At 47.6% G+C, this 22,369-nt stretch overlaps 1 protein-coding gene across 2 annotated transcripts in view; it reads left to right on the forward strand.

Annotated features, from left to right (window-relative positions):
- Positions 1-17,072, forward strand: part of PIGQ (phosphatidylinositol glycan anchor biosynthesis class Q) — a 31,461-nt gene extending 14,389 nt beyond the window's left edge. The window contains exons 5-11 of one of the 2 annotated variants that reach the window (XM_086472961.1): positions 2,296-2,422; positions 3,432-3,585; positions 5,494-5,605; positions 7,503-7,583; positions 8,579-8,693; positions 12,502-12,563; positions 16,886-17,072. In XM_086472961.1, the coding sequence (XP_086329087.1) occupies positions 2,296-2,422; positions 3,432-3,585; positions 5,494-5,605; positions 7,503-7,583; positions 8,579-8,693; positions 12,502-12,563; positions 16,886-17,038 (804 nt within the window). In that variant the 3' untranslated portion in view covers positions 17,039-17,072. The remainder of the gene's footprint in view (positions 1-2,295; positions 2,423-3,431; positions 3,586-5,493; positions 5,606-7,502; positions 7,584-8,578; positions 8,694-12,501; positions 12,564-16,885) is intronic. The other variant, XM_086472960.1, reaches the window with a different exon arrangement.
- The last annotated feature ends 5,297 nt before the right edge of the window (positions 17,073-22,369 follow it).

Here is a 22,369-nt window from a genome sequence, read left to right on the forward strand (position 1 = left end):
CAACTGCCAGGGTCACAAGCTCAGCCGGCTGACGTGAGGATCAAGCCGTGCTCCCTCGCCATCGTTCGTCATCCCCGATACAACGGTTCGCAAATCAGCACTTAGCGAGCGATTGTTGGTGATGCACAGAACATCGCTGACGGCGGCTCCCACTTCCAATGCTTGACGAGCTGCGCTGTGCTGACTGTAATAACAAGTTGCTTTTGTCAGTAAATGAGGCAGATGTGATTCAGAGACACCTAGGGAGTAACTGGCGAGTAGCTGTACGCAATATGAAGGACTGATTTTTGGAGCAGGCTTTCAAATCCAAGAATGGAAAATGTGAATAATCTTCTCTCTGTAGGTGCCCTCACAGCTCCTACCCTCCTCCTTCCTCTCAATCCCACCAGCCTTCCCAATGGTTGTCCTTGTTTTTGCCTTCCACAAGACAGGCTTCTTTCAAAAATACCTGGTTCAAAGCGCTACAGTTGTCTGTTTTAAAAAGAACTGCTTATAAACCATCTTCTTTTTTTTTTCTCCTTCACCTCTTTCATCCTTGCTGATGTCTCTTTTTCTTAAGCTGTAATCTCTTTGAAACAGTTAAATATTTATCATAGACTGTGCCTCCAAAAATGTTGCTGGGACTTAGAGATAATTGGATGTGAGTTGCTATTCAGTCATGTTCTGCTAATCCGTAAAGCAAGCAAGCAGAGAGGACACTCCCTGGAACATATTATTCGTAAAAAATATTCCTAAGAACATATTCTTAGACGTTAATTTGTAAAATAGTATAACTTAGAGCCCCGAACACCTGCAACAGACACCTTGTATCTGGTAGGGAGGGCTTTGGCTCTGCTTGCTCTGACTTGCACTCGATGCTCCACTCGGGGAGTTTGCCCTGCGCTTCCCGGTGCCCCCCCACAGGGCGCTGCGTGTCCTTCTCCATCGATGTCACTCTGCATGTGGAGACGAGAAAGAAGAGCGTGTCAGTAAAGAAAATGTTTCCACAGTGATCTCACCTAAACCATGTTAGCTTTAGTCTCTGGTTTGGTAATGTCCCCGCACCCCTTCAGGAAACACTTCCAATACACTGTATCGTATTTGTTAGTGCTGGCCGTGGTCAGTATTCATGGCGGCAACAGGAGGGCTGGACTCCCACTCCCCTTTTCTGATTTCACTTGCTATTGATCGGTCCTGAAATATCTGGCTGGCAAACAGCTTGCAAGGCTGTGCCTTGGGACTCTGTTTTGAAATGCCTTGCCCAGCTAAGCAACAGCAAGCTAGGGCACCTTCCCAGAGCTGCGTGCCCCTGTCAGAATTCAGTAGCACCTCAGGGACTGGCAGCCTCCAGAAGCACTCAGTGCTGAAAAACAGCCTTGCTGAAGGACTGCTTTCAAACGTTTAAATATTTCATTAAAATCCCCAAATGCTTTTTCTGAGTTACCAATCCAGCACTTTAAATATTAAACCTAGTCTATTTATAAAGTAGCTAACACTCCTCAGCCACAGAGGTAAGATCTGTGGGTTCAAATCAGTTTTGACTTGCAGTGAGATAGAGGGAAAATGAATGAAATAAAAAGGCAATCCTTTTGGATAAGCTGAAGATGGAGCCCTGAATTTTTTCACTACACTAAAGTAAACGTTTACAAACTCATTTTGCAAGGATCCTGTTGGTTAATAAATAAAATGGAATCTTTTCTTGGAAATAATTTCCCCTTAGGGAAATTACCCATATGAACGGTGGGGAAAGTAGGCTACAGTGCATCAGCTTTAGGTAGCATGTCTGGATTCTTCTGCACATGCACAATTTGCAGTGCAGTTCACTTGCATGGACTTGACTGTAAGTGGGATTTTCAGAGATAGAAGGCTTTTATTCACAATCTCTTTTCGTGCGGGACGGTGTGAGAGATCACTTCTTCCAGGTATGTTCCCCGCCTGTTTGCTGGAGGTAACTGCTCTCAGCTGCCTCAATTCACAGCCTGGTAAATGGACTTCAGTGTCATGACACCAAGAAATCTGGGCAAGTCTACCAGAGCTGCCCATAAACAAACACCAGGTTTGTGTTCCCAGCGCTGAGACCATTTAAGCAGTTTGGCTTCCTCTCTGCTGTTAGGTTTGGATTCAGTAAAGGGTCAATAAAGGTGCATTTCTGATTTAACTAGTTGTCTGCAAAGTAGTCATTTGGGTTTTCTTTCCCCTTGGTTTGAAGGTTGTGGTGAGAATACTTTGCGGGGGGGCAGCATGTATGGTGCACTGGACCTGTTCAGTGTGGTAGCAGTCTTTTATCTCGGGTGCCTTGCTTCCCTGTGTTTGTAGCACGTAGCTGAAGAGCTCCAGGACCTGCTCCAGTGGCTGATGGGAGCGCCTGCTGGACTGAAAATGAACCGAGCTTTGGATCAGGTTTTGGGCCGCTTCTTCCTTTACCACATCCATCTTTGGATTAGTAAGTGCAATTGTTTAACTTTTCAGCCTCCCTTTTCAGCTCTTCCCTCCTGAGTGTTTAATGTTTGCCTAGAGGTGAATAATGAATCAAAATGCACTCCTGCAAGTACGAACTTGTCTGTGAGTCGTCCTGCTGTGGGAACTCAAGCCAACGTTGGATTTCCACACAAGGAAGTCATGCATATTAAATAAAGTGCTCGTATTGATGCACGGCAAGGAGTGTAAATCACAACGGACCTTTCTTATTTGGAGCCATTAGTGGTGAGCGTCCAAGGGAAGGCCCTAGGTCTTACATAGGCTTTCGTAGTCTTTGCCGTCCGTGTAAGAGGCAGCTGACGGGATGGTGTGCTCTCAGGATGCAAATGCCAGCCCTGTCCTATCACCGGCTGCGGCTTAGAGCAATTTTATTATTTCAAGTCCCTCCTTGAAATAACACACCCCTGCTATCCTTGATAAGTGTCTTGATGAAGGAGTACAGTGATGATGGACATCAACTCCTTAGTTGTTATACTCAGTTACTTTGCTCACCGATCAAGTATGGTCTTGTTTCTGTGACTTTGCTCCACTTTAGTGATGGAAGAGACTGTGTGCCTTCACACTGTTTTATTTTACAAAAGCCATATGGGGTAGCTTTTGTGGGAGTGGCAAGCAAAGGGGAATGGTTGCAGTAAAGGTTGATGTGTGCAGTTAAAAACGTGATTAGGAACCTGGACACAAATCTAGAAAAGCGAATCACATGGGGAGCAAGGTGACGGCTTTGTTCAAGCTAAGCATGTCCTCCCCTTCCTCAAAGAGCTGCCACACCTGGACAGAAACCCGGGGGGGAAAGAGAGGTTTTGTTGGCCTTCCTAAACAGAAGATGGCATCTGAAGGAGTTTTCCAGTTTTACTTCCATGTGTTCATGGCTATGATTTCTGGAGCAATGTTCTAGGGCGGAGGGAATCAGTCTTTTGAGAGTGTCAGCAGGAAGATGTCTCTGTCAAATACTGACACTCTGCAATGTCCACTAGGCTACATTCACCTGATGTCCCCATTCATTGAGATGATCCTCTGGTATGTTGGTCTGTCGGCTTGTCTGGGCCTGACCGTGGCTCTCTGCATCCTCTCCGACATCATTGCGCTTCTGACCTTCCACATCTACTGCTTCTATGTCTATGGAGCCAGGTGAGTTGATCTCTCTTGGCTGTGTCTTGAGTATGTTTGGGGAGAAGAGCCACTGAACACTCAGGCCATGTCTTTAATTTGTGGAGTATTCCGTCCTGCTGTAGTCTCTTGAATTCGCAGTTTACCCAGCAATTAATTTATTGTATTCTGTTATGCATGTACAAATGATGGCCACAGTAGTACAAGCAACCTATCTTTCAGTTCTCCTGCATTTACATATTTAGTTATTGTGGTAGCGATGTGGAAAAATAAAACTACATGACAGGCAGAGGACAAGAAAGCGGTTCACCCTGTCCCTTTGATTCAACCTTGTAGTAGTCTTTTCAGTTGCACCCTACCCAGTAGTTTTGAAGGGAACTGGAGGAGAGGAAGAGGAGCTGCAGGGAGCCAGTCCACCCGCCTTGGCTGTTTGTTAGAAGTATAGAGCAGCTATATGTTATCTTGCCGCTGGCACTGAACAGTCCCTGCTGTGCGAGGTATCCCCCGTGGAGAGTCAGGAAGGGATAGCAGTCACCCACGCCAACACAGCCACCACAACACCTTGCGTTCCTGCAGCTGACGGAAGAATTTGGTGGGTCAGGTGCCAGTGAAGCCCAAGGTCCCCTTCTGAAACAAACCGCGCCGTGAAACGAGAGCGGGCATGTGTGTGCAGGCAGCCAGGGAAGGTGGGGCAGGTGCTCCAGCAGGAACACCCGCTTGGTGCCATGTCAGGGTGCGCGGGGGAGTGTGTGGCCTTAGTCAGAGCCACAGGGCAGGTGTGTACCAGCAGCCTGGAGGAGCTGTCCTGGGCACCCTCCTGCCTAGAGATTAGTGCACTGAGCTGTGCCTGCCAGTCTGGAGGCACCCTGACAGTTCCTTGAAGCAGTTGGTGTTCCTCAGACCAGATTCTTCTCATGGATAAGACTCCTTGCCTCTGCTTTCACAACGCTGCCTTGAAATCTGAGCAGCCTCTGCACCTTAACTAGGCTGGTTAACCAGTCTGGCTTTTGTAGCTCAGGCTTTCTCAGGCTCTGTTCTGCCCCACGGATTGGCTGTGTCCCCTTTCTTTACGACCTTGTATGTTGGATGCTGCTGCCCAGGGCTTTTTGTGCCCCTTCTCCATCCCAGCGGCTCTTCGTTCATTGGTGTTACTCCATAGGGGTGTCTTTCCCACCCCTCATCACCCCAAGCTTCTCTCACCATTGCCGTTTTTCTGGGAGGGAAGTAGCTCCACATGTCGTAGCACCAAGCTACGAAAGCCTAAGGAAAGGATGTGGTAGGGGCCACCAGCCATTTGGTTGATCTCTTCCCACTCCTAAGAATGTTTGAAGTTGTGGTTTTCTAAAGACGGTGCAGGAGCTCCAGTCCTCTCCCTCTATCTCCCAAGGCAAAATTGAATTGCATTGACTCAAGTGTGAGGGGTAAGACTCTAGCCACTCCTGCCGTGGAAGGGGTGTGAAGCAAGGGGAGCAGGGCAGATCTAAACTGAAGAGGCAGAGGTGAGCTCAGGGGAATAAGCTTGCTGCTGCTTCTGCCGCAGGGAAGGTGGTGGCATGGGGCTGGCGATGGCTGCTGCTCATAGGGGCCACCCTCCAGCAGCACTTGCCACTTCCCATATGCCAACCTCTTCGTCAACAGGAGCAGAAATCCAGAGCCTTGCCCAGCCCCGGGGCATGGCACAGCCATTGCCCTCCAGTGGCCCAGAGCTGTCTGCAGCAGCCTGCTCTGCCCGTGCTGGTGGCCAGCCTGGGTACAGTTGACTGAGCAATTCGTGTTTTATCTGCGTCATTCTCGGGTTGATTTCTTTTGCCGCCCTGAGTTCTGTGGCGTCGGTAAGCGAGTGGGTGCAGGACTGTAGCGCTGACAGCTGTTTTGCGTTGAAGCTCGGGAGCTCACAGCTCTGATGCTCCATGCCTTCTCTTTGCTCAGGCTCTACTGCCTGAAGATTTACGGCCTGTCATCTCTCTGGCGCTTGTTCCGTGGGAAGAAGTGGAACGTCCTCCGGCAGCGGGTGGATTCCTGCTCCTATGACTTGGACCAGGTAGTGCTGCAGTGCCACGGGCTCACTGCAGGGTGCTGCCCACGGGCAATACGATCCTATCCTGCCTCAGCTAATGTTGGGACAGAAGCCACGGGAGGTTCTGTGGTGCCCAGAACAAGTGCACGCTGCGGCACCCTGCATCCGGGGCTCTTCAGCCAGGTGCTTGGACTCTGCTGCTCTGCAGCACCCCTTCATTTCTCTGCATGTTCAGGGGGCCTAATTCTGGCGAGTGCTGAGCACCTGCAAGGCGCCCTGGTGAACTGCAGTGGGTGCTGCAGATGCTCACAGCTCCTGGAGCAAGGGAGTGGGTACGGGGGAGGGATGCCATTTAAGAAGTGGTGCCCAGCAGTGTTGCCACAGTAACAGACGTGCCAGCATTTCTATTAAAAGGCCCCGTTTCATTCACGTTGCGCTGGAGCCTGGCCCACACGTTCTCACTCAAGCAGCAGAGGCAGTTTTTTGTTAAATGCTGTAAGTTCTTTTTAATTTCTGAAATGCCACCCAAAAGTTCAGCAGAGCCTGAACTGTTCCACGCTGACAGTTGCAAACATCACTAAAATAATACAATAATATTGATAACTTCCAGGGCTAGTGCCTGTCTCTCCATTGCAACAGACAACCTTGAGCTTCTCACACCACAGTGGAGGAGCTGTTTTTCTGTTTCTTCGGTGATTAAAAGCCTCTGTGCCAGGAAGACGATTTGCATCAGGGCTCAGTCCCTGTGTACTTTGAGAAGAATTGCTTTGGCACTTCAGGCTTCATCCTGCTGCTCTGGAGGCCAGTGGGAATTATGTCGCTGGCCTGGGTGGGAAGAGACATTCAAAGCAGACCTTAAAAGACTTTTGGAGATGTTAAGCAACTGCAGTGGAGTGACAGAGGAGGGGAGAAACAACTGCTGTGAAGAGAATGGATTGGGTTATGATCTATTTCTGGTTGCGTGCATAAAGCTGGGATGTTGATCCACCTCTATGACATGGCTGGCTGGGTTATTTTCTTTCATAATATACCATGGCCATGATCTCTTGTTGCAGAAATGGCAGTGCCCTGTGCTCCTGTGGCCTCTCTGTTCTGGAAGTGGTGACTGAAAACTGAAGAGTCAGATCCCTGTTGGTCATAAATCTCATTTCTCCCCATTGGAATTAGTTAGACCTAATGCCAGCTGGGCTGGCCCAGAATAAAAATAACTTTTTCTGTGGGCAGTGGAGCTAATGACACCTGCTTTCCTATGGATTGTTCTCCTTCATCCTCTGAATATTGCTCCCTCCACCCCAGTAAACTCCAGCTTCTTTCTCCCTCCCAGTTTCCCACTGAGCAAGAGGCAGAAGTCCTGTGGCTGGACTGACCAGACAGCTGCTGCTGCTGCTGGAAATGTTTACCAACCAGATTTTGTCAGCTTTTCACCATGTTCCTGTTCTGCTGAAACAAGAAGGAACAAAAATACTTCTCAATTCTCTACAAAATTCCCTACCAAATTTCTGCTTCTTTCTACCCTCCCACATTTTTCTTGTAAAAAAGTAACCAATGGCTCTAAAACTTATGGGGACAGGGAGTGGACAAACGGCATGATCGTGTAAGTTCCTTGTTTCCTAAGGAAGCTGGCCTGAAATAGGAAATCTTGAGTATTGTCTATAAAGGAAAATATGCTTTCAGGATCCAGCTTACTTATCTTTCCCAACATACTCCTATAATAGGCAGCCTTCTAAAAAGCCCAGTAGGAGAAGTAGTACTGGAAATACTCGAGGTAACAGCATCATTCCCATAGGGAGTGAAAAAACACATTAAGAAGTCTTGCAAACTTTCATTGTCTGTTTCCTATTATTTTATTTTATTTTATTTTATTTTATTTTGTTTTGCCATTGCTTTGCTAATGATTGTTTGTGTTTCTTTTTTCCCCTAGTTATTTATTGGCACTTTGCTATTTACAATTCTGCTGTTCCTCCTGCCTACAACTGCACTGTATTATCTGGTGTTTACCCTGGTAAGATTTAACCCTTGAAGCTAGTCATATACTGTCTTTTGAGCTATTAAAAAAGGGTTTCCTGGTCGTTTTCTGTCATCCACAAAGAAAATATGAGTGTCCCAGGAAGGGTTCTCACACAGCCAAGCAAGTGGAATTCGGGATATGTGTTCGTGCTTCTCCAAAGGGAATTCCCAGCAAATCCCCATCTGCAGAACAAGCTGTTCCCCTCTCTTTCACTCGGAAGTAATTTTTTTCTCTTTCCATCCCACATCTGGGGTGACAGCCCCTCTAGTTTGATCCAGGGTTTTTTGGGGGTTTTTTTTAGGAAATTAACTTGCTGTGTTAAATGCTTTCAGCCAGGCTTTGCGCAGAGGGTTGGACTTTATTTTTCTTTCTTTCCCCAATATGACCTGTCCTCTCTGAGGCCTGCCTGGAGCAAAATTTTCCACAGACAGTGGCCATCACATGGTTTCAACATGTTTTTTGAGCCTTCTCTTTTCAGATGAGCTTGACAGCAAAATAAATGCAGGCTGACAAAAGGAGGTGTTTTAATCAGAGGACAGAAAACACTAAGCAAGAAGCTCATTTCTGACTGCTTTGCTCTTGCTTAGATGCTCTACATGGGGTTTCTTCAGGCAGAAATAAGTTGCTTCAGTTCACTGTTGGAGAGAGAAAAATTTACATTCACTGATACACAGCGATGGAGTTTACTAGAAATGCAAGCCTGAATTCTGCCTTGTAGTCTAAGACCGCTGAAAGCGGAATAGCTCCCATGTCCTTGCAGGTCACAGCCTCTACAACGGCAAGACCTTCATTTCAGTTACACCCGTAAGCTGAGATTGTCAAGGAACCTCACGCAGGGTTTGGATGCCTGGCACTTCTAGACATTGAACCCACTTTGGGAGGCTTTACCTTAGCAGTCAGCAATGTCAGACTGCAGATCAGCTCATCAATTTGCAAGTGTGGCATCTCCTGTTCCTCTGAGATTTTCTTATTAGACTGTTTCTTTATAGCTCCGTTTGCTGGTGGTGATTGTGCAAGGCCTGATACACTTGCTGGTTGACCTGATTGACTCTCTGCCTCTTTATTCAGTCATCCTTCGGCTCTGCAGATCCTACAGACTCGCAGGTAAGTCCTTCAGCACTGCACATGCAGCAGTTCAAGGATTTTGCATTATGCATTTGATTTTGATGCAATGACGGGGCAGGAATAGAAAGATGCAGCGTGGGCAGAAAAGAACCCAAGGCTCAAGTCATGCGGTTGTCCATACTGTTGACCAGTTCCTGCAAGGAGCAGGATGAGGATGTCAATGGAAAGAAATCTGATGCTGAAGCAGAATCAGGAGCACCTTTACAAAACCCATGGCAACTAGAAGTGACATTCAAGCAAGCACCATATAAATGAGTTCATCTTTTGGTTCCAGTACTAGAGTACCAGGTCAAGTCAAACTTCTGAGAGTTAAAGAAGCTGTTAATCTTGGGGGTGTGGGTTCTGAAACAAGCCAAGTTACGAAAATACTTGGAAAATGTGCTGTTTCAAAGGGCTGGATCTACAGTGGCTATGAATCAATGGAACTGCTTCAGTTCTGTGCTAACTTGACAAACTGAAGTCCTGAGCTGAGGTGTTCGGATTTATTTCGGAGCTCTGGGCAGATTTCAGATAATTGTTCTCTTTTTTGAGACTAATCTGTCACCGTTTTGAAATTAGCCATTGTTTTTCCACTGTTAGTAACCATCAACCATGGTTGGCACCAGAGTAAAGGGTCATTTTGGAATGGGTTTAACTGTCAACAGTTATTTTAATCTAGTTAAAATCAAGTACGTCTAAATTATTATCTCCCATCCATTTCAGGAGCATGCAGCAGGAATTTAAAATATAAGAAAGAGCTTCATCATCAGTAAACCAAGGCTAGTCATCACATGCAAAGGAAGCTTGAGGCAAGCAATAACAGCTTAGTCTGTTGGAGTGGTGCCAGGCTTGATTTTGGGAAGGTACAGCTGAGCCATGTTACCAACTCTGTTGCTTTTCCATGTGTGCCTTCAGCAGGTTCCTATGAATTTCCTGGCAGAACCTTCTTAACCCTTCAGGGCTGTCTTTGGAGAACAGGAGATGCTGCTAAATAAAACTGACCCAGGAAACAGCAGGTCGTAGGTTAGAAGGAAATCTTCTTGCCACTAAGAGATGTAAGGCCGTATATTCCTATCAGTTTTAAATTACTTCTCCTCAGTTTTGTTCGGCTGGCTACTAACTGCAGGGTAATAAGCCTCCACCCAGGCAGAGAATTATCTTCTCAGTTGAGTTTGTTACCTGACTTACTTTCTTTGTTGTCTGTTTGTTTGCTCCTTTTAAACATTTTAAGAGAGAGAACACTGCAATGCCGTGCTGCCTGCTAGATGAAGAGGCAGCTCTGAGAATTTCTGCATCCTGTGTTCCTGCCCCAGTGCAAAAACATGTCATTGCAGTGGTAACAGATGGAGCAGTTGAATCAAATTCAAAGGACTTCAGAGAGTGCTTAGGTTTTGCCTCCCTTTTCAGACTCAGAACTTGGATCAGACATCCTCTGGCATATATTGTGGCAGCTGATTTTACAGGCACCATCAAAGCGGTCCTACCAACATGAATGGATAGCTTTTCCTGTCGGGAAGGGGTTAATGCAGTGTTTAAGTTCAGCTCAGTTCAGTCATGGCATCTGGCCTCCAAGTTCTTTGACTCAGCTTCTGAATTGAGAAATACTACATTGATGAAGCCGGGGGCAGGAGAGGTGAACAATCTATCCACACACCAGAAACAAAATCCGTATTTTCATTCCCTACATCCGAAGTGAAATACCTCGGACTTTAAGAAACCTTTTGCACATGTATCAAAGCTGATGTCCTCTGTGCAAGAGTTCTGTCTGCCTGGCGTAATCTCAAGGGATGCCACCTTGGTTGGGATGGGAACACTGTGCTGTTGATTTATAATGTGAAGCAAGGCATGGCAGTGAGGTTCCGGGGTCTCAAGCTCTGCCCACGCACAAGCTACCAACGTGCTGTTTGATCACGAACAGGCCAGTTCATTTTCTCTGTGCTTCTCTTTCTCCCCCTTGCCCAATATTCAGATCACAAACTTTGGGCAAGGTTTTGTCATGGTGGACCTGTAGGACCTGTCATGGTGGTGTGTCCCTGGTGGTGTCTCCATGATGACTGGAACACAAGCAAGCGGTGAGCTTACTTTAGCACACTGTCACGTGAAACAAAGCAAATGGGTTCGTGTCCTGACTTCCCTTGTGCCATCAGTGATGCCTGTGTACAGGAACAGCAGAAACCTGAGCTCTGGAGTTGGCTGGCAATCACGGGTAGTTCAGGGCTCTTCTCTGCTAGAGTGACCTGCAGTAGACTGAGCCTTCCTGCTTCTCCTGTGAAGTGCATTGCTCAGACTCCTGAGTATTGTAGTAATCTATGGGTCATTCTACAATAAATTTGTAGCCTTTTTGTGCATGTATTTTCTTAGAAGTTTAAGACTCTTGAACAATTAAATAATATCATTAAGAGATTGTTGGCTTGCAGCTGTAGAAAGGAAGTGTGTTGCCGTGACCTACAGAAGCAGCATTTTCTCATCTAATGGGCTGCTCCTAGGGTAAAGCTCCGGAGTGCTCAACCACGCACCTGAAACTTCAGTGCTCACTTGTTTCTGTCTCTCTCTGACAAATTGGCTGCCTGAAGGGTAGTTCCTGGAATGGCTTAGACACTTCTTCTTAGCCAAAACGCAATGAATCACGCTGAACTTTTTGTCATCCAGCACATTTGCTTATTGAGACTCAGGGTACTCAAACATCTTTTTGAAGCCATTGGGGAAGCCCATGTTTCAATGTAATCCAGCAAAAAGCAGATAAATCCTTCCTGTCCTGTACAGAAGAGGCTTTATTATTTGTCTCTGCTAGGCAAAAGCATTCTCTCCCAGGAGTAAACTATAATTTTAATTAATTCAAAGCTTGAGGAAAAAGAAAACGTTTTGGTTTTTAAATGTACAGAAGTCACATAGGTACTGTAGCGATGGGGCTTACACAGATGAAGAGTTTTATGTCTATTTGTACTCTTGAGTCACTGTTTGCTCTGCGGCGGATCACTTCGTTGCTCTTGCCTCATCTTCTTACCTGTGGAAAGGAATAATAGGGGAACACTTGGCTGGTACAGGTTTGCAGGAGATGGATTGCTTTTATTTCTGTGAAGTGATTTGAGAACTTTCAAAGAAAAATGCCTCTCCAGTCCTAGTTGTTACCTTCATTTGAAACTTTGCATCAGGTGTTCGTGTGCACTATGTCACCATTGGAATCCAAAATCTTTCCTATTTATCCTTACAGTATTGGGAATGTAGCAAATCCAAGAGGAAATATAAAAGTGGCAGGTTTGAAGGGGTTAGTAGCGTGTTAAAAAAATGAGAACGCTGGGATTAATAGGCAATGATTGCTTTGAAATGTTTTTAATGCCTCTAGGCCAGCCACTTTCCTCCCTTAGTCTGAAAGAGGGCGAGATCTGCACATGTGCTGGATCCACATGAGCACAAATTGAAGGTGAGCTCTGCCCAGTGCTAACTCAGGAGTTCCCATTCTGATGGGTGTTTGGGGAAAAAAGAAAGGTTTTTCCAGTCCCTTTGCCATTATCAGGTCTGGCTGTCTGGTTTCTAGGCTTTGTGCTTGCTTTAGGACTGTGTTTTCAAGCTGGAAGTCAGAGGATTGCTTTTAATGGAGCTGAGAGAAACACATCGTTTGTCATTACCCTTAAAACCACTGTAGAGAGAATCTGTGCTTCCTGTTGAAAATGTGTGAGCGCTCACGGATCAGGAAAGGTTGAAGGCCCCGTTTCTAGGAAGTCAGTGCTCAGCCAGCAGAGCTGAGCAGCACATGGCATGGGCTTTTCTCCAAGCATGGGTTTGATTTCCTTGTTCTGTGTCTTTGCAGCTGGTGTGAAGTTCAGAGTCCTTGAGCAGCAGGATGGAAAACCTCTTCGACTCCTTATGCAGGTAAGCCGCTTGTGCCCTCCGGGGCATCTTCTGTGCGGGCTTCCCCTCAGGCTGACCCCAAGGTCCTTCTCTCTTCTGTAGTAGTTCTGAAGCTGGTCCCACTGAAAGGCCTCACTTAAAAAATTTCAGCTGTGAAATGCTGAAACAAGGGAAGTACGTTTCACATCTCCTTTCTCTTCTTTTTAATACCCTGCTTGAATCCTCCATGTAGAGAAAAAGCAGTGCCCTGTACGGTGCGAAATGAGATGTGAAAGGCAGGAGAAGCGTGGGGCTCTGTTACTTCTGGAATTAAGACTTCACGTCACTATCACCTCACTTCCTGGCTCTGTGCACTTCACCTTGATAACGGTTGAACACTGAGAGAGGCAAAAGACGAGAACTAAACCACCCGGAGCGAAGGACCAGTAAAAGGTCTTACCCTCCAGAGGGGCTGAAAAGCCTTGGCTGCTCCATGGTGCCGGCAGGATGAGCAAGAGACAAGGGAGGGAAGGGCCTCCTTATTCTCCTGAGTTGCTCTGGCCAGGTGTATAGGAAAAGCTTACCTGTGCTTTTGTAACCTCCCATTTCCATGCTCTGTCATCAGACTTACTACAGGAATTTTTTTTTCTGAAAAGAAGTGGTGTGGTGGTAGCAGTGAAGTTTCTCATTAGGCTTTCATTACGACTGTGAAACTTCCATTGCTGGACTTTGCAGGAGCGCTGCTGTATCACAGGGTCGCTTTTCTGTCTCTCTGCATCCTAGAAGGAGAATCTGCAAGTAGCATTTGGGGTTTATAAAAACCACTGGGACGCTGGGTGAGCGTGTGGGAAGGAACTAACTGTGGTTTCCCAGTTCTTTTGCTTTTTCCATCACCAGTCCAGCCCCAGCCAGGTGTCAGCAGAGGTCAGATGAGCACAGAACCAGCACGCCAGCTAGCAGCAACTGGAAAGGCAATCCCTTCAACAGATGTCTTCTAGGGCGAAACTGTCATTCCCTAAGCGTGCTGTCTTCACAGTTCCTGTCTTTCGGTAGGGTAGTGGTGTAAGAACCAAAACCTGTCATTCTCCGTGGCCAGAAAACTGCATAAAAAAGAAACCAGACACCAAAGATGAGGCACAGGAGCTGCTGAGCAGAGAATTTGGCATCAGTGTGTTTGTGAGATGAGGTGGATACCTTCTCCAGAGGAAAAAGATCACAACTTAGAGAGCAGAGGCCGTGAGTCATATGAATATGATGAATTTTCCTTGGACTACTGCAGAAAGATCCTTTTGCTATCTAGAATATCGCAGAAGTCATCATATCAGGAGGTGGAAGTGCTTTAGTGGATGTCTCTCTTGGCCTTCTGTTCAAATAATAATGAGCAGAGAGTCAGTAAAGGCACTTTTTTCCTCTCTTTGTGCTGGTGGAAATGAAAAACAGGCTTGTGTCAGAAATCCTGCTGAATATACCACTTTCCAGTAGGTCTTTTGAGAGGACAATCTAAAAAGTCTATTTTTAAGTGACATGCTAAAATTCTTATTTATGGTACACGATGATGTTCCTTTCTAGAAATTTCAGAGTGGCTTTGTCCCCTCCCCGTACTGTAGCCCTCTGGAGCCATGCTTGATGGAAGTAAGGCTGTATGCATGTGACTATGCCTGAAATAATTTAAGCTATAGGTGACTGATACATTCACAGCTGTTCTGCAGGGTGCTGGTAATGGGTCAGAAATCAGTCCTGCTGGTTTTGAGCATTCACATTCAGCTTGTGGCTCAGCTGAGTGGTTATTTTTTATTTTTAAGATAGTGTCACTGGAATGCGAAGTCCAGACACAGGCAGGCGGAGGACGGGGGGTGATATTTCCATTCCGAATGCTACTTAATTTTCTCCAGGAAGTCTTGCATACTTCAGTATTTTCATTAGTGTTTAAAATCACTTATTTTGGTGCACGAGAATAAATATTTCTGGCCGTGTGGCTCAACTGAGCTGATAGCCCTGTGAGAAGATAGGCTGAGTTTGATTCATCTGTATACCTTCTGCTACAAGCATCACCTTTCACAGCAATTGCTTTGGAAAGGGTTAAGCAAAAGAGGAAAGGAAAAGAGAACAGCTCCATTATGAAACAAAGGATGTGTATTATATCGGGGTATATTATAGCTTGGGACTACAGAAACCGCGTAAAAGGAACTCCTGTTGCCGCAACCCAAAAGCAGTTGCTTTTGTTTGGCTCGTTTGTTTCCATTTATACCAGGAGGGGCAGACACATACCTTGTGCTGGGCGTAAAACCATCTCTTGTTGTTTCTCAGTAGGCAAGTGTTGCTGCTTGGTATCACCGCTCTGCCTCAGGATGGTTTTCAACAAGAAATGTGTCCAAACCTTCCAGCCCACGTAGCTAATATTCAAAGGAACATACACTGTGTATCTCCCTTGTATAGAGGCAGTTCCTATCCTCCCCCAGCATGTTTCCCTTCAAACATACTGGTTTGCCTACAGCTGAGGAAATAGGCAGAAATAGTTACTCGGGTTTTACGGGGGGGGGGGGGGGGGCAGGTTTCTTTGGTCTTTTTTTTTTTTTCCCTCCCTATTTTTTCTTTTTTAGCTGTCTATGACCACAGTGTGATGAGGTTGGTGATAGTCATGAATGTCCCATAAAGGCTGTGGTCGATCCTGGGCCTTTAGACTGTAGAATGTGTTTGAAATATGAGCTGCAGGATTTGGGTTAGACGAACCTCAGGTGGAGCGAGCGCCGCTCTCCCGTTTCTGGTACGAGCTCTCCTTGTGATCGCATTCAGATCTAGCTTCCCGTGAATCTGTTTGGGACCCATTTCATGTCTGTTACTGAGTCAGTGTTCCACAGCCGGGCCGTGCTGGCTCTGGCTGCTCTTTGGCTTCCCTCAGCCCAAGCAAGCTGCTGCCCTGGCCTTTTTCCTAAACTGCAGAGGAACGCTCCCCTGTACAGGCATTTTCTCCTTCTGCTTCAGCAATGTTGTACTTTGAGACTAATTTGACAAAGGTTTCCAGGATTAATTCTAATGAACTCTTTGCTTAATCAGCCTTTCCCAGAGCTTCATCCTTGTAGGCACTCTGAGTTCATCCTCCCCCTCTCCATGAGCACCAGACAGCTGAAGCAAACTGGTGGTACCAGCAAACTCCCAGAAAACTGGTTGCTCTTCAGTCGACCAAAGAAATATTCAGCTTTTGACAAAGTAGTGACTGTCTGTGTGGTTTTTGCTGTCTCTCTTTCCTTTTTGTGGCTGGATTTTCTACTATGAATTATAGTCTCCTTCCACACAGCTGCTTGGTTGGTTCCAGCATAGCTGGACCCTTTCACTAGAGGAGAATCTCCTTCTGCTTCTCCCCACTGTCCAAGCTTCCTCTAGCTCTGGAAGTCTTCTCACCTTGGCACCTCTCATGGTCTGTTTTCTGAGACCCATTTCTTTGTAGTTTGTTTACTCTTTTGGAGGCAACCTATTGCTGTGCATCCTTTCCATGCTCCAGATTGTGACCAGACTGGATCAGTCCTCTGGCCTTTGCCTCTCTCTCTACCCTGAAATGCTTTGCTGGAATGAGATTTTCTAAGGGCTAATGTGCTTCTGTCACCCCTTGTCGAGCTAAAACATCCACCTGCCTTCCCCATCTTCCAGAAGGTCAGTACAGCAACTTCGTGACCGTATTCAGTGGCCACAAGCTTTTGCATGCAGAGACTCCAGATGTGCTCATTCTTGGGATGACAATTGAAATCAAATTAAAAAAGATGAGCTCAGCCGAGGAGGCTTGATTTAAAACGGCGGTGAGCAGCCCTGCGTGGCATTGGGTGGTGTGCGTCCTGTTCTGCAGGGACTCGATGCTGCTGGGTGGGCATCAGGCGATACCAGAGCATAGCCGGGGCTAGGGGCTTAGCACACTAAAGCAGTGGCCCATAAAAGGTGTGGCTTAGCTGGCACAGGACAGAGGAGTGCCCGAGAGGCGCAGCACACCCCCAGCAGAGCATTGCTGGCTGCGGTGGGAGGCCCCCATCTCTCCAGCCACTGCGACCTCCTAATGTGCCAAGGCGACAGTTCCACACCCTTGTGTAACAAGCAGCGCTCTCAAATCTTGCTGGCACTTGCCTCTGCTTCTCTGCTTGAAAATTATTCTAATAATACTCCTTGCCAGCCCCGATTTGTTGGTGTTTTGGGATGGCATAGAAGGCTGAACAGCTTTAGCTGGCCAGAGAGGGACTCTTGACGCCTTGTGAGCAGCAGTATGGATGTTTCAACAGAGGCCAGTGCTGTGCAAAAGTTGCGCTTGCCCTCCTCAGCTGCCTGTGTTTCTTACTACAACACATTTTCACTGCTGCTATCCCTCTTTCTTCTCTTCGTAGATCAACCCTCTATCGTACGGCGGTGTGGTACAGACATACAGGCTGCCAACCTACAGCTGTTACCCTAAGGATTCCTGGACATCTCTCTGCAAGAAGCTGTTCCTCGGAGAGCTAATCTACCCTTGGAAACACAAAGGAGAGAAGCAGGACTAAAGAAAGTAGAAGAGCTTGAGAGACTTGGTCAGAAAACCGTATTGAATCCTAATGCTTTTGGACCAAAGGCATCTCAGAGCCAGCAACTGCTAGATCCCTTTAATTAGATTTTGGTAACATGGGAGGGGCTGAATTTTTAAGGCAAGTATTTTTAAACATTATTTTTCAACTTTCCTCTTCCCCTACACTGTGCTTCGTAATATGCTAATGATTATTTTTGAAGCAAAAGGTTAAACCCATCAGTGCCTCATGAAACCAGCATTTAGTGTAATCGAGGCAGGACCCCCGCATGGTTTGATGATGTACGTGTCCTTCCGTGTAAGCTCACAGGGCCGTGTTGAAACAGCCCTTTGGGTGGTTCAAAGCCGCAATGCTGAGGTGCGTTCTGCCAAAGGGTGTTTTGGACCTTTATGCTTCAGCCTTCAAGCCAGCTGGTCACAACCAAGATGGAGGATCAGCTTGTGGAGTCATGCACTGAAAGCTGTACAGCGGGGTTATCTGGGTTTGTCGGGTGTTTATTCTTTTCCTTTTGGGTGGGCTTGAATTCACCCCTCCCGTGGCACCAGGGGAGGTGTTAAGCATTGCAACAGTGGGGCTGGAGGCCTAGAAACACAGACTGCTGTATGTTTGTGCATATATGGTCTCATCTGTGGTTTTTTTTCAAAAGCAAATAGTGTTTTGGGGAGAGCTGAGCTCTGAGCTGACACCAGAAGCGCAGAGCACACAGCCTCAGACCCAGACTGCTCAGGTTTACGTGGCAGTGAGCCGTGGTAGCTGAGAGCTCTGGGCTCTGCCATGGCTCAGGGCTTCTGCCCTTACTTGCAGCGTAAGGCAAACGCAGCTTTGCTGTGTCCAGCTCTGGCTGGTGAGTCTGCCTGAGGACTGCAGCCGCCTGCCTTGCTACGCAGCAAAACCAGCTCAGGGCAGCGTGTGCTGCGCTCCTGTACGGGGTCAGTACGTCCCCTGGTTTCTCAGGGCCCAGGCGAGAGCCTTGCCATGTGGTGCCTCATCTCTTGCACTTTCTCATAGTCAAGGAGCTTTTAAAATCATCTCGGATATGAGGTATTTAAAGCCACTTCTTTCCCTGAAACTGTAGATACATTTGTTTCTCTTGAGAGAGTTTTCCTGCCTTGGATACTACCTCCACAGTGCAGCAGTGCTCGGCTTTTCGGTGTCCTGCTCTGATCGTGTGCTCATTTTGATGTGAGTCTTCTGCTCCCTGTCCTGGGGAGTGTGCCTCTGTGCCCGAGACTGTGCTGCCCCACTAGGTACTTTGTTGTGTAGACATTTACATACAATTGTGACCCAAAAGTACGCTTTCTCCAGGTCCACTCGCTCCTCTTGCCCCAGCTCAAACACGGATGTACTATCACTGTGCCCTGCTGCCGCTTCGCACACCTGAAGTGACTGCGTTAACTGGCAGGTGAGGGCTGTGCTGGACCCTGCCCTGTTCCCTCTGTCTGACCAAGGAACCGGGGCTGGAGGAGGATGTGTTGTGGCTGCAGTGCTCAGCCCGTCTCTGGAGGGCTGCCTGTGTGTTCCAGCGGGAGCAGGTGGAGGCAAAGCCAGGAGGGACGGCAAGGCGCCCTGGGCTTTAGCAGCCTTCAGTCACCACTTCACTGGCAGGATAAGAGTTTCCTACCCCAGCCCCATGTCTCACCCATGTACTTGAAGCTGTTACTGAAGAGAAGGGGTTATGGCCCTGCTGTTTTAAGATGTCCCTGGCCAGATATATTTGGTTTGTCTGTAGCTGCTAAAAGCCTCGCATGGTGCAGCTGCTGCCTCTTCAGTCATAGCTTGATCAGGAGAAAATGAAGCTCCGTAGGCAGGTGCTTGGTCCAGACATTCCTTCGCAGGCAAACACAGGAGCTGCCAAGGTCTGACAGTTCTCTGAAGGACATCGTGACGGGAGGCAGTATTACGCAGGCACTGCTACCCAAAGAGGACGTCCTGTTACCTTGATCCAGAGAAGAAGGGCACATCACTGAAGAAAGCCCGTGTGGCAAAAGCCCCGCCATGCCGTCTGCCACCGCAGGCTCTGGGTGAGACATCACTGCCTGCAGAAACTGGAGAGATCTGTGTTCTTGTTTAATGATCAGGGCTTAAAACTCATGTACAAATACAGTATCTTCTTCTCTTGCAATATCAATACCCAAGTATTTCTCTCCGCTCCAGGTTGCGATCCATCTAGTTGGTGAATGGTTTGAATAATGTTTCTCACTTCAGCTTAAGTCAGAGTCATGGAGACCCATCCTCACCTGGCACTCAGCAGAGGAGATTTATGTTTTACCTCCCTCTCATGTTTCCACTGGAGCTACTAAATGATATTCCCCCTGTTTCCTCCCACGCTTGCATAGTTTGGTTTACTAACTGCTGTGAGAAACTTTGTTATTTTTGGTCTTGTGCAAATAGTGTTCCTAATATATTGGCTTTTAAAATCTTTGTGTGAGACCAGACAGCTCACGATGGTCCTACTCGTGGCTGCCCTTTGGGATCAAGTGACCTGGAAGCCCCAGAGACAGCACAGAGCTATGAAAACCCACAGATGTGCCTTTCCTATTGGGAACCTGCCAAACCTATTAGACGTTCCAGTGTTGGGTCTGTTTACTAAAGGCTGATACTGACTCTGGGGATGGTGAAATATCAAACTGAGAAAAAGCTCCTCCTCAAACCCATGAGCTTGAGTCTTCTGCAACACAGAGCACCTTGAGCAGCCCGGCTGGGAGATGTCAGCCCCTTGTAGGTGCAGTTCTCCCGTGTCACGCAGAACTGGTGCCTAAGATGTCTTACTGCTTCTCATACTCGGAGTTCGCCTTGCCCATGATGCTATCTGAGCCTGTGAGTTTCTTCTGCTGGATATTTGCCACGTCTCTCCTCTTCCTTTCCAGTCACTGCTGTGAAATAGTCTTCCCCCACCCTTTTCCGATTCTGCGCAGAGACATTACAACAACTTAGCAGACATCCTGCTCAGGAACATTTGACCTTATGTCATCTCTCTAATTAGAACTTGGGATCAGCATCATCTTCCACAGCAGCACAGACTGGCCTAGCACTGGCATTTCCTCAGGGAAGAGATGGCTGGTGAGGTTGTGGCTCTAATGTATCCTCAGATCCATATTATCCGTATCAGTCCTTGGATGAGAAGGAGTTAAAGATTTCAGATCTTCTCTGATTCCTACCACGCACCCCTTATAGCAGGCAACAAGCAGTCTTTGCCAACCATCATTCAAAGACTGTAATCTTGCAGACTTTTTTTAATACCGCATTTCCTGATTATTATTTCTTCCACTTTATGGTTCCCAGTGCTGGCACAACACTCGATATGTCTCTTTACATAGGTATGTTTTTTGTGAAGGAAAATGTGATTCACTGCATGCAAAACTCTTAGTAGATAGAATTCTGCCTTTAAGAAATACTTTCCTTTCCTAACCAGAATAGCATGCAACGATGCTGAAAGGGAATCTCAGTAATTACACTGCACTGAAGGCTCTGGTTAGGGTTTGGGGAGTTTCCACTGATCCTGCAGCTGGGCTGTGCCTTGTTCTGCTGGCACATGTGAATATACCATCAGGCCCACAGAAAGAGCATTGCACATACATAAAATCCATACGGTGACTTACACTCTCAGGAGTGTAAGGCAGGAGAATCTCCTGCTTTGTCATCACACAGATAATGCGTCGCTTTCCTTCTGCCCCGTGCTGCCTGATCCTGCTGCTGCACCACCATCTTCTTGCTTAACTCAAGCCCTGACTGATTTACACTTTGTGCTCAGACCTGCTGGTTACACCATCATGGAATCACAAACTGGTGGAGGTTGGAAGGGGCCCCTCAAGATCATCTGCTCCAACCCCACTGCTCAAGCAGGGCCTCCCAAAGCTGGTTGCCCAGGACCATGTCCAGATCGCTTTTGAGTATCTCTGAGGTTGGAGACTTGGTCACCTCACAGTAAAAAAGTATTCCCTGCTCTTGAGACAGAATTTGATGTGTTTCAGTTCATGCCTGTTGCCTCTTGTCCTGGCGTCATCTTATGCTGAGCTAAGAGACACCATAACTCAAATCTCTTCAGCAAATTTGAAGATTTGCAGTCCCGTGGTGTCTCTGTTCCTGAGCAGCCCTATTCAGGGACTGTTCAGCAGTCTCTCTGCCTTTTGGGGGGTATCTAGGCCCTTTGCAGTGAGAGAGGGTTGCCTGCTCATTGAGATACCTGACCTGCTCTTTGCTGCTTTTTCTGCACTCAGTAGCGGAGGCAGTGCTTGCTTTCCAGCCAGACTCACTGCCTGCACCGAGTGTGGAGTGGAAACTGGGGGCTGTGGAGCAGGAACCCCCAAGCTGGCAGCGTGCAAGTCTGCCTGGGCCAGGGAACCACCTGCTTCGAGGCTCTGCGTGGGTGGTCAGCAGCAGCACCCTGTGAACAGACGGGGTGTGTCTGGATCTCGGCTGGCCCATCCACATGACACAAGGCCACAGGGATTGATGACCAGCTGGTTCAGGAGCGTTTGGGTTGTACTCCACTGTGCAGGATACACATGCTCCAAGCAACCCAAACCTTCTGTGGGCAGCTCTCTGGATGAGAAGAGCGTGCCCGTCACCTTTGCATCTGGCTCACCGTTTTGCGCTGGGAATGGGACAGCGTGGTGCTTGCAGGAGTCTGTCCCCGTCATCTCTCAGCTGCAGCCTCACCTCCAGTCCTTACCCACGGCTGGGCCTGGACCTCAAACCGGGAATGCTCAGACTCCCCTTTTGTCGTCTCAGCAAGCTGAAGACGAGGAGGATTCCTGCAGTTACGAGTGCTGCAGGCGACAGCAGGGTAGACCCTTCGTCGCCAGAGGGGTGACGAGGCTCGGGGGTGGTGGAAGTGCCGGATGTGCTCCTTGCCCAGGGAAGCGCCAGGGCCCCGCTCTGCCCTCGCTGCGGCAGAGAGGCTGCATGCGCGTCTCCTGTCCATAGTGTTACTGAAGCGTCTGGCATTGGGGGAATTTGTGAGAACTTCACAAGTGTTGTGATCAGTCTTCCTACTTACAGTGTTTTTTGGTTTTAAATAAAGCATTGCAAGAGAGTACTGAAACATTTACAGTTTAATTAAAAGAGTGTGTGTGTGTTGGCATGTGGAGTTTGATGAGGAAGTTTGACGTGCTGGTTAAAAAGCACTGGTACATTTTCTCTTGGCATTCCCATGAACTACCAAGTGCTAAGCAGAAGCAAAGTGCTCACGTTGTAGCAACACCCTGTTTGTTCTAAAATGTCACCGTTAACGCCATTTGAAGGTGACTTCCTTCCCACCGCAGCCCTGATTTAAAACGCAGCAGTCCAGCTTACCAGTCCCGGGAACAA

This window comes from Leptosomus discolor, chromosome 14 (genome assembly GCF_034619465.1).
Source record: "Leptosomus discolor isolate bLepDis1 chromosome 14, bLepDis1.hap2, whole genome shotgun sequence".
Lineage (NCBI taxonomy): Eukaryota > Metazoa > Chordata > Aves > Leptosomiformes > Leptosomidae > Leptosomus > Leptosomus discolor.